The sequence below is a fragment of the Nerophis ophidion genome, linkage group LG02 (assembly GCF_033978795.1).
Source record: "Nerophis ophidion isolate RoL-2023_Sa linkage group LG02, RoL_Noph_v1.0, whole genome shotgun sequence".
NCBI classification, from domain to species: Eukaryota; Metazoa; Chordata; class Actinopteri; order Syngnathiformes; family Syngnathidae; genus Nerophis; species Nerophis ophidion.
The window spans coordinates 79,314,457-79,327,833 of record NC_084612.1 but is presented as its reverse complement, the minus strand read 5'-3'; the positions used below and the strand labels follow the sequence as shown (position 1 = coordinate 79,327,833).

Here is a 13,377-nt window from a genome sequence, read left to right as displayed (position 1 = left end):
AAGTCAACATACACCCCCCCCCCCCCTCCCTCCCCACCCCCCCACCACCACCCACCCTAATCCAGGCCGGGGAGCAAGGGGACATATTTATAATTCAACATTTCTATTTTAGAGGCTGCATTTAGAATACATGCCCTCTCAGCACACCTTTCTCAGGTGATGACAACCTGCTGCAAAAGTTAATATTTTAAGCCCCCCCCCCCCCCCCCCCACACACACACACACGCACGCACACACACACAAATACACACACACACACACAGAGTTTAGACATTGAGATCGCTTTCTGAATGATTTCCTTTGTCAGCACCAAGCACTTATCACAAATCCATGTTTGCTGCTTCAAAAAAAACCAAAGTGGAAAATGGATGTACTAAATAATGACATAACTCTACAATCCTCACTTCAAAAGTGATGTATATTTTTGAGCAATAAGGTGCACTTCCAATCTTTTTTGTTCCCTTCCAAACTCGGCAGTGCGCCTCATGTACGTATTAATCCTAGTTGTGCTTTCCAACCTCAAAGCAATTTTAAGATGAATGTGACCAGTAGATGGCCGTCACACATAAGAGATACGTGTGGATTGCAGGTTGAAGCCCGTTCAAAAAAGGACGCTAGCAAGTACTTGTAAGCAAGCAAGACCAAAACGTTGATGTTTCATTGAGACTATAGAACATTAATCTGTCAAAATGTTTTCATATGAATTTGGTCAAGTATGAGGCCGCACCACTTGATGGATTGTCAGAGCATTACGACTACCATAGTCAGACGTACTGTGCTTCAACATACAGGTATTATTATCATGGTGTGTGTGTAAGGACCCCAACCTGGCACCTAATAGGAGACATTATCTTGTGTTGTGTTTCGCAATAATATGCAAAACCTACTTTTCTTACCTATTGGTACCTGCTGATGTGTATTTGGGATCCCGGAAACTTGCACGCGTCCGTCATTGTAGTCCAGCCCCTGGTCAATGATATCCTTAAGTTAGTCTATCCTCTTGTTGTGGAGCATCTGTCGCCATTTCTAATACAAAGTAGGTGTTCTGTTCTAACTTGTCTGTAGACTCGCTATGGAAGCACTAAAAACTACTGGTGTAGCAAAGATAGCGCTGTGTAAACGCTGTCTAAGTGGAGGCACGTAAATAAGAGTGCCCGCAAACGCCAAATCTTGTGAAGCAAAGGTCGGAAAGCGGCTTGAAGATGATGTGTAAAACATCATCAATGTAACATGTTGATTCAAGAAGCGTCATTACATGTTAAGTAGACCACAAGGAAGTGTTTACATGTAGAAAATAAATCATAATATGATCCTTTTAATGTCAATGAAAATAGAACCAAATACATCAGCGGTGCGCCTTATGGTCCAAAAATATGGTCATGTAACATATAAGTTGTTACAAATATTATACCACCATACCTTACAAACTTTTTTTATTCAAATATAAATTCCAAAGCAAAGTATCTATTAAATTGTACAATACATTTAATTTATTTTTTGGTAAAAAAATAATGAATACAAAAAATGAAAACAAAAAATTGAAATTTCACCGTTAAAAAACCCAAACACGTTACCGTTTTTCCATTTCCTGTAATGCACCACAAATAAAACAACCATTGATTGTTTACAAAACAAAACTGGCCAATCTGTCACCAGAATGTTGCTGTAAAAACAAAAGTCCCGAATCATAATATGATTTCTTTAATGTACCTAATAATCTGCTGCACCTTTTGTATGAACATAGACCTGGATAAACCTGAATAGACCTGAATGGACCTGAATGGACCTGAATAGACCCGAATGGACCTGAATGGAGCTGAATGGACCTGAATGGAGCTGCTCATCTGCAGTGCGCCTGATATTCTGGTGCGCCCTATGGTCCAAAAATAGTCTTGCAACACCACTGCTGATTTGAGAAAGAAAGAAAAACAAAAACATTTCTATTGTAACAATCTTTGTTAGGACCTCTCACTCCATGGATGCTTGTGTGCTCCTGCAGCACAAACATCAACATGCAGCACACAAACATCAACATGCAGCACACAAACATCAACATGCAGCACACAAACATCAACATGCAGCACACAAACATCAATATGCAGCACACACACACATCAACATGCAGCACAAACATCAACATGCAGCACACAAACATCAACATGCAGCACACAAACATCAACATGCAGCACACAAACATCAACATGCAGCACACAAACATCAACATGCAGCACACAAACATCAACATGCAGCACACAAACATCAACATGCAGCACACAAACATCAACATGCAGCACACACACATCAACATGCAGCACACAAACATCAACATGCAGCACAAACACATCAACATGCAGCACACAAACATCAACATGCAGCACACAAACATCAACATGCAGCACACACACATCAACATGCAGCACACACACATCAACATGCAGCACACAAACATCAACATGCAGCACAAACACATCAACATGCAGCACACAAACATCAACATGCAGCACACAAACATCAACATGCAGCACACACACATCAACATGCAGCACACACACATCAACATGCAGCACACAAACGTCAACATGCAGCACACAAACATCAACATGCAGCACACACACATCAACATGCAGCACACAAACACATCAACATGCAGCACACAAACATCAACATGCAGCACACAAACATCAACATGCAGCACACACACACATCAACATGCAGCACAAACATCAACATGCAGCACACAAACATCAACATGCAGCACACAAACATCAACATGCAGCACACACACATCAACATGCAGCACAAACATCAACATGCAGCACACAAACATCAACATGCAGCACACAAACATCAACATGCAGCACAAACATCAACATGCAGCACACAAACATCAACATGCAGCACAAACATCAACATGCATCACACAAACATCAACATGCAGCACACACACATCAACATGCAGCACACAAACATCAACATGCAGCACACAAACATCAACATGCAGCACACAAACATCAACATGCAGCACATAAACATCAACATGCAGCACACAAACATCAACATGCAGCACACAAACATCAACATGCAGCACACAAACATCAACATGCAGCACACAAACATCAACATGCAGCACACAAACATCAACATGCAGCACACACACATCAACATGCAGCACACACACATCAACATGCAGCACACACACATCAACATGCAGCACACAAACATCAACATGCAGCACACAAACATCAACATGCAGCACACACACATCAACATGCAGCACACAAACACATCAACATGCAGCACACAAACATCAACATGCAGCACACAAACATCAACATGCAGCACACACACATCAACATGCAGCACACAAACATCAACATGCAGCACAAACACATCAACATGCAGCACACAAACATCAACATGCAGCACACAAACATCAACATGCAGCACACACACATCAACATGCAGCACACAAACACATCAACATGCAGCACACAAACATCAACATGCAGCACACAAACATCAACATGCAGCACACAAACATCAACATGCAGCACATAAACATCAACATGCAGCACACACACATCAACATGCAGCACACAAACATCAACATGCAGCACACAAACATCAACATGCAGCACACACACACATCAACATGCAGCACAAACATCAACATGCAGCACACAAACATCAACATGCAGCACACAAACATCAACATGCAGCACACAAACATCAACATGCAGCACACAAACATCAACATGCAGCACAAACATCAACATGCAGCACACAAACATCAACATGCAGCACACAAACATCAACATGCAGCACACAAACATCAACATGCAGCACACAAACATCAACATGCAGCACACAAACATCAACATGCAGCACAAACACATCAACATGCAGCACACAAACATCAACATGCAGCACACAAACATCAACATGCAGCACACAAACATCAACATGCAGCACACAAACATCAACATGCAGCACACACACATCAATATGCAGCACACAAACATCAACATGCAGCACAAACATCAACATGCAGCACACAAACATCAACATGCAGCACACACACATCAACATGCAGCACACAAACATCAACATGCAGCACAAACATCAACATGCAGCACACACACATCAACATGCAGCACACAAACATCAACATGCAGCACACACACATCAACATGCAGCACACAAACATCAACATGCAGCACACACACATCAACATGCAGCACACAAACATCAACATGCAGCACACACACATCAACATGCAGCACACAAACATCAACATGCAGCACACAAACATCAACATGCAGCACACAAACATCAACATGCAGCACACAAACATCAACATGCAGCACACAAACATCAACATGCAGCACACACACATCAACATGCAGCACACAAACATCAACATGCAGTACAAACACATCAACATGCAGCACACAAACATCAACATGCAGCACACAAACATCAACATGCAGCACACAAACATCAACATGCAGCACACAAACATCAACATGCAGCACACAAACATCAACATGCAGCACACACACATCAACATGCAGCACACAAACATCAACATGCAGCACACAAACATCAACATGCAGCACACAAACATCAACATGCAGCACACAAACATCAACATGCAGCACACAAACATCAACATGCAGCACACAAACATCAACATGCAGCACACAAACATCAGCATGCAGCACAAACACATCAACATGCAGCACACAAACATCAACATGCAGCACACAAACATCAACATGCAGCACATAAACATCAACATGCAGCACACACACATCAACATGCAGCACACAAACATCAACATGCAGCACACAAACATCAACATGCAGCACACAAACATCAACATGCAGCACACAAACATCAACATGCAGCACATAAACATCAACATGCAGCACACACATATCAACATGCAGCACACAAACATCAACATGCAGCACACAAACATCAACATGCAGCACACAAACATCAACATGCAGCACACAAACATCAACATGCAGCACATAAACATCAACATGCAGCACACACATATCAACATGCAGCACACAAACATCAACATGCAGCACACAAACATCAACATGCAGCACACAAACATCAACATGCAGCACACAAACATCAACATGCAGCACATAAACATCAACATGCAGCACACACACATCAACATGCAGCTTCCCTTCACTTTGGGTGTTTGTTTTGGTTACCATGGGTGCTAATTGGTGTCACCTGCCTCTGATTAGTGCTCGGCACCTTCACCTGCTGTTGATCACTAATCAGAGAGCTATTTATTCACGTTGCTCGCCACAGTCATTGTTTGCTCGACACAACAATTACGTTTTCATGCTCCTGATTGTTGCTCCTGTGTTTCTTTAGTTTCCCGTGCGATCGCCACCTTTTTCTTTTGTTTGTTCTGTCTTTTTGTCCCCTTTATGATTTATGAGAAACAAATCATTTCCTACCTCTCGCTGTCGTCTGGAGCCGTCTGTTCTGCCTTCCGGGAGAACAAACCCCAACCCGACCTCGCCAAACGTGACAGCGATGGCATGAAATGTAGTATTCAAGGTCCCTTATTTAGCCCAATGACCAATGACTGATGACCAATGACCAACGACTGATGACCAATGACTAGCACAAGAACAGTAGTACTGTACAGTGTAATGATTTCAATGTAATAGGATTTCTATGGAGTCGGTAACGGATGGGTTCTAAGTAGAATACAATAACTATAAAAAATCAAATAGACGGTGTTTCTGTAGTGCATATAAAATGTGAAACATAATCTATATTTATATTTGTTATATCCAGTTTTTGTAGACACAGTTGCTCATTAGTCATAGGACCAATAAATACATCTGTGTAGTCACGTCATGGATGGCAGAGGATTTTCCTGCAGAGGTGGCCATTAAGCCTCTTCATGTGCTCTCAGGAACCTTCCTAGGCCCCTAAAATCCAAACTTCAGAAAGGGCTCCTACTTGAAATGGATGCCGCTGGAGTCCTGCAGATGGTTTATCGCTTGATTCAAGTCCAGTCTGACTTTGGAACCTCGTCACGGGCGTAAAAGCCACACCGGGCGTGCATGACTCCTGATGCCGCCATCACAAGTGGCTGACAGAACCCAGGAGCCAGTGTAGACCTGAATGCAAGCCCCCAGGAACAGCTGCTGTGAGACCCTAGAAGATATTTCTAACACATTTTTACTACCAAGAGAAATGTGGATTTAGGGGCTTTGTCCTGCCCCCCCAGGCCCAGCTGAAGGGGGGTTGAATACAGTCCCTGCAGACAGAAGATTCAACACCCACAAACACAAGGAAATGTGGATGTTCTATCTGTGAATGTCACTGTGAGTACAGTAAAAGAAGAAGATAGTCTTGATGGCGCTCCTTTTCAACTTCAATTTCATACTGAGAGACACATTTCAATCTAATGGGGGTAATTAAATATATGTTAAAAAAAATGATAAAGTATTTTTATTTCTGTTTGTTTGCCTTTCAGAACAGTTCAAACTGGGGCCTTTAAGTTACATTTTTAAATAAAAGAAGAAGAATCCCTCCATACAGTACAATCTTCCCTGCTTGAACGTGGTAATACTCGCTTGAAGTGCAGTCCATGTAGGAGAAGTGGATTTTTTTTTTCCATTTATGTGTTTTCGTTCATTTTATCTTTCTTTTAATTTTATTTTAGTTTACAGATTGTTTATTTTTATTTATCTTAGGTTTTGTTTGCTTACAGTACTGTACAGTATATGTGTTTTCCTTTCTTATATACCGTATTTTCCAGTCTATAAGGCGCACTTAAAATCATTTGTGCCTTAGAAGCCGGTGTGCCTAATGTATGGATTCATTCTGGTTTTGCTTACCCACCTCGAAGCCATTTTATTTGGCACATGGTGTTATGATAAGTGTGACCAGTAGATGGCAGTCAACCATAAGAGATATGTGTAGACTACAATATGACTCAAGTATACAACACCAAGATTTTATATGTTCCATTGAAAATTACACACGGCGCTCAAAAATCTATCAAAATGTTTTAGTAAGACTTTGGTAAGCAATGAGGCCACACCGCTTGATGTGCTTCAACATAGGAGTTTTATTATTATGCCGTGTGTATAAGAACTTTACTCTACTTTATGTTAGAAATGGTAACAGTGAAGGATGAATGTCACAAAACAAGAAGATAGAGACAAAGAAAAAGATTATCGACTACGGAGTCCCCACGGACTACAAAGGCGGAAACACGCACATTTTCAGGATTATGCAGATTTATGCGCCTGGGTCTACTTGCTGCGCCTGGGTCTACGTGCTGCGCCTGGGTCTACGTGCTGCACCTAGGTCTACTTGCTGCGCCTGTGTCAATGTGCTGCGCCTTAGTCTACGTGCTGCGTCTGGGTCTACGTGCTGCGCCTGTGTCAATGTGCTGCGCCTTAGTCTACGTGCTGCGCCTGGGTCTACGTGCTGCACCTAGGTCTACTTGCTGCGCCTGTGTCAATGTGCTGCGCCTTAGTCTACGTGCTGCGCCTGGGTCTACGTGCTGCGCCTGGGTCTACGTGCGTCCGTAACCAGATACTCCTGAGTTCTCTGTGGAGCGACTGATTGCTTTATTAAGGAAGGCTCATTTCTTTGGCTCGGCGTCCATTTTGGAGATGAACATAACCAGTTTGGTGGTTTCATAACGGGCACCCATGATGGATTTGACCATAAGCCACACCCACTACATTGTGGCAGAAAAAAATATGTTTCCATATATTACACGCACTGGACTATAGGTTGCAAATCTATACTGATACAAAATATTCTGTAAATGTTTATTTACATTTCCTAATTATTACCAAATGATGTCGTAACAGGGCAGTAAAACTATAATAATAATAAATAATCCATCCATCCATCCATCATCTTCCGCTTATCCGAGGTCGGGTCGCGGGGGCAACAGCCTAAGCAGGGAAACCCAGACTTCCCTCTCCCCAGCCACTTCGTCTAGCTCTTCCCGGGGGATCCCGGGGCGTTCCCAGGCCAGCCGAGAGACATAGTCTTCCCAACGTGTCCTGGGTCTTCCCCGTGGCCTCCTACCTGTTGGACGTGCCCTAAACGCCTCCCTAGGGAGGCGTTCGGGTGGCATCCTGACCAGATGCCCGAACCACCTCATCTGGCTCCTCTCGATGTGGAGGAGCAGCGGCTTTACTTTGAGTTCCTCCCGGATGGCAGAGCTTCTCACCCTATCTCTAAGGGAGAGACCCGCCACACGGCGGAGGAAACTAATTTCGGCCGCTTGTACCCGTGATCTTATCCTTTCGGTCATGACCCAAAGCTCATGACCATAGGTGAGGATGGGAACGTAGATCGACCGGTAAATTGAGAGCTTTGCCTTCCGGCTCAGCTCCTTCTTCACCACAACGGATCGGTACAACGTCCGCATTACTGAAGACGCCGCACCGATCCGCCTGTCGATCTCACGATCCACTCTTCCCTCACTCGTGAACAAGACTCCTAGGTACTTGAACTCCTCCACTTGGGGCAGGGTCTCCTCCCCAACCCGGAAATGGCACTCCACCCTTTTCCGGGCGAGAACCATGGACTCGGACTTGGAGGTGCTGATTCTCATTCCGGTCGCTTCACACTCGGCTGCGAACCGATCCAGAGAGAGCTGAAGATCCCGGTCAGATGAAGCCATCAGGACCACATCATCTGCAAAAAGCAGAGACATAATTCTGCGGTTACCAAACCGGAACCCCTCAAATAATAATAAATAGATTGTAGTGTACTCTGCACCGCACTTCTTCTAGCCTGCTACTCTGGGAACACGTGTCCTGGACTTAGGTCTTTACTGTCGGGACTGGGGGGACCAAGTGTGTGGGACTGTGTGTTTTGGAGGCAGGAGGTATGTCCATAAATCTTTCCTGTTCTCTCTCTCACACACACACACACACACACCGCAGACATTGCGCCTCTCTGTGGGGGGGGGGGGGGGGGGGGGGGGGGTGACCCGTGCCGCCCAGAACTAATGGTAATGGTTGTTGGGCGGGTGGCGTACACTGGGGGGGGGGCAGCAGGTGGTTGGCCACCCAAGTTATGGATGTCAGCCACAAACTCCATCGCCTCTTATTTGTGTGTGCCCAGAAAACACAACAATAGCCCTGGCAAAGGTATTTCAATCAATCAATCAATGTTTACTTATATAGCCCTAAATCACTAGTGTCTCAAAGGGCTGCACAAACCACCACGACATCCTCGGTAGGCCCACATAAGGGCAAGGAAAACTCACACCCAGTGGGACATCGGTGACAATAATGACTATGAGAACCTTAGAGAGGAGGAAAGCACTGGATGTCGAGCGGGTCTAACATGATACTGTGAAAGTTCAATCCACAATGGATCCAACACAGTCGCGAGAGTCCAGTCCAAAGCGGATCCAACACAGCAGCGAGAGTCCCGTTCACAGCGGAGCCAGCAGGAAACCATCCCAAGCGGAGGCGGATCAGCAGCGCAGAGATGTCCCCAGCCGATACACAGGCAAGCAGTACATGGCCACTGGATCGGACCGACCCCCTCCACAGGGGAGAGTGGGACATAGAAGAAAAATAAAAGAAACAGCAGATCAACTGGTCTAAAAAGGGAGTCTATTTAAAGGCTAGAGTATACAAATGAGTTTTAAGGTGAGACTTAAATGCTTCTACTGAGGTGGCATCTCGAACTGTTACCGGGAGGGCATTCCAGAGTACTGGAGCCCGAACGGAAAACGCTCTATAGCCCGCAGACTTTTTTTGGGCTTTGGGAATCACTAACAAGCCGGAGTCCTTTGAACGCAGATTTCTTGCCGGGACATATGGTACAATACAATCGGCAAGATAGGATGGAGCTAGACCGTGTAGTATTTTATACGTAAGTAGTAAAACCTTAAAGTCACATCTTAAGTGCACAGGATGCCAGTGCAGGTGAGCCAGTACAGACTAGAGCGACTCTCACTGACTCGGTTGTTGGCGGACTTTTCCCTTGAAGGAAGTTGCAGTCCGTTGGTTTCTCTTCCTTCAGAACACAAAATGAGCCAGCGAGACACAATCCAAACATTTTCATAAGCAAAATACATGGCAGAGAAAAACCACTGTGGTGCTTGCAGCTCTTCTTTCGGAGGGAAAATAGGACAATTACATGATGAGGATGAAATGTGCAGGCTAACAAAGCCTCTCTGGAGGCTTTTATTTTGGAATGCTGCGAAGACAAGCAGATGTGAAGGATCAGAATATTGTCCAACCAGAGCAACAATCCTCTTGTTTACACGCTTGTTTTGTTTTGTTGTCTCCGTCCTGGCAGCGCCGTCCAGCGTGTCCATCATGCACCAGGTGAGCCGCACCGTGGACAGCATCACCTTGTCCTGGTCTCAGCCCGACCAGCCCAATGGAGTCATCCTGGACTATGAGCTGCAATACTACGAGAAGGTACGCCTTCTTCTTCTTATTCCATCAAAGTTTGCAACATTTGACTGATTCGGCCTTTAAAAGTCCTTTTTTGGAGGACAGCAATCCCTATCCGATCCGTATGACATTTTCCTGGATCCAGCACAAACTATTACATCATCATTAGACATGGGACTTTTGCACCTGATTTGAGAACAATCAGAAACAAATGTGTGGTTTATCCACAGAGCAAAGCCGCTTCTAAGATAGCAGTCCTCGCCCAACGTGGTGGAAAGTGTCATTATCACAGATTGTCTAAGCATGCTGCACACATGAGCAGGACCGCACAAGAAACTAACCACTAAAGTTCCGATGTAAAGAAGGGGTGATCAATCCAGACGTCGATACGTATCCATCAATACTTACAGTAGGGATGGGATTCATGTGACCCCACTTCTGGGGGGATCTCGCAGGAGAGAAATGTGGTGGGTTAATAATTCAATGACACAGTCTGCTGAAAATGATGGAAAGCGCCACTTTACATAGCAACTGGCGCTGTGGTCAAAGTTGGAAGTGCCACCGAGCACTTTGTAAGATACCCAACACTCTACTGCCATCTGGCGGCTGAAGTGGGCCGTGCACCAGCCAGTGTGTCACGTTTCATGTGTCAGGTAAACTGCGACAAACGAGTGATTGGATGGATATTTTCCCATTCTTTGTTTTTATTATTACAAAATCATCTTTTTTGGGTGTTTTGGTCATGATAGTTTCTGCTTTGGTCAAGTTGGTGTGCAGCCGCCACGTTATTGTGTTCAAAGAATTGCATTCAATACCAAAATATTATTACACAACAACAATTATTAACAACCACACTGAAAATCTAAAATTGATATGATCAGCTTCATCAAACTGTGTTAGTTGCAGTAAAACATGTTCACTTCTATAATCTATTGTCAAAGTATCGGATCTCAGGATCAGGACTCGAAATTGAACAGAAATGTTGACCGCGACATTCCGACATAATGAAATCAGCTTTTTTTAGGTGACCAGTTATAAAAGTTTGCAATGGACTGAAAGTCTTGTTATAAAACTGTCGGTGGTATTTGAAATGGCCGCGTGGACATGAAAATAGATGTTCCTTGGACTGAGCCATGTCCTGCCCCAGGACCAGTCGGAGTACAACGCCACCACCCTCAGAAGCCAGACCAACACTGCGCTCATCCGGGGCCTCAAATCGGGGAACATCTACGTTTTCCAGGTGCGGGCCCGCACCGTCGCCGGCTTCGGACGCTACAGCGGCAAACTGTACTTCCAGACCATGACTGAAGGTGAGACTGGACTCAAATCTCACTTGATTTACTGCGGGTCACACTTTTTATACGCAGGCAAGTCGCAAACACAAAGGCATGCGCAAAACGGAACAAAACCAACACAAACAATGGAAGAAGAGGAGAAAACACACACACACACACACACACACACACACATTATTGTGTGTGTTAGCTTCTTGAGACCTGTGAAAAATGCGTCCCTCTTTAGGTCCTTTCTAGATGTATAAAGATGAGTAATATGTAAATACTGTATATATAATATATACATAATGTGCCAATATAAAAGAGCTTGTTTTGAAAAATGAGTTGAAATTTCACAAGTAAAACTTAGAATTTTGGGAGTGTTATAATAAAAGTCGTCATTTTACTCAACGCATGTCAACATTTTCCAAGAAAAACGTAGAACATTTGTGCAATATTATGATAAAAGTTGGAATTTTACTCAATAACAATCACAATTTTACAAGAAAATGCTTCAAATGTTAGCAAAATTATAATAATCGGAATTTTACTTGGCAAAATCATGGCAAAAGTCATAATATTACTCAAAAGTGTCTTTATTTTACAAGGTCAACAAAAAAATGCAATATTGTGATAGAAGTCAGAATTTTGTTTGACAAATGTCACTGTTTTGCATTAAAAAGCAATCATTTTACATGAAAAAGTATGTATTTTATGAGAAAATATTGCAATATTACAGACACAGAAAGAATACGAGAAATGGTTTCCAATTCTATAAAAAAAAAGGCAACACACTGTGAGAAAAAGAAAGCTTTTAATAAAAAAAAAAAATAATATTTTTTTGTTTGTAATTAGTTTTTAATTTTCATTATTTCAAACTATTACAGTATATCTTTATAGACTATTATTATTTTTGAATCAAAAGGGGCACATTTCAATTTATTAAACACACTTGTTATTTCAAATGTTGACCAGAGGGGAAGCACTTCAATGTCTTACACACACTTGTTGTTTCATATGCTGACCAGAGGGGGAGCACTTTTAAAAGCGACACACAGTCAATTTGAAAAATCCCTCCTTTTTGGGACCACCCTCATTTTGATGGATGTCACCACAAATGAGAGATTGACTATTAGATGCAATGTTATGGCATCACTTCTTCACACCTCCTCATATTGAATACAACAACACACACACACACACACACACACACACACACACAGTATTATTGGTCATAAGAAAGCAAAAACAAAACATGGCAGTGAGGATTTGAGCATAAAAAGGCCACCTTTGAGGTGTCCACACTGGAGAATAACTCAAATTAAAGCCATCTAAAACAAATATCATATGAAACATATGATAAAATAAAGGTCAAATTTAAAATATAAATATGAATTACATTAAGAAGTAATAAAAACATAACATTGGATGAATAGTAGTAGGAATATTAGTGATTAAGATGCAACTTGTGTGCATTTGTCAAGTTACACAAGATATAGACACTTACCTCATGTGTTGCCTTCAAAATAACACTTATATAAGACTTTTAAAGTCATTTTGATAGTAGGCTAATATAGACACTTACGTCATGTGTTGCCTTCAAAATAACACTTATATAAGACTTTTAAAGTCATTTTGATAGTAGGCTAATATAGACACTT

General features: G+C 42.9%; 1 protein-coding gene across 1 annotated transcript in view; it reads left to right on the top strand.

The window, feature by feature from the left end:
* The window catches only part of LOC133548266 (ephrin type-B receptor 2-like), a 345,771-nt gene that overhangs the window by 307,391 nt on the left and 25,003 nt on the right, over nucleotides 1-13,377 (top strand). Inside the window, exons 6-7 of the mRNA XM_061893583.1 lie at nucleotides 10,342-10,466; nucleotides 11,590-11,752. Of these exons, the coding sequence (XP_061749567.1) occupies nucleotides 10,342-10,466; nucleotides 11,590-11,752 (288 nt within the window). The remainder of the gene's footprint in view (nucleotides 1-10,341; nucleotides 10,467-11,589; nucleotides 11,753-13,377) is intronic.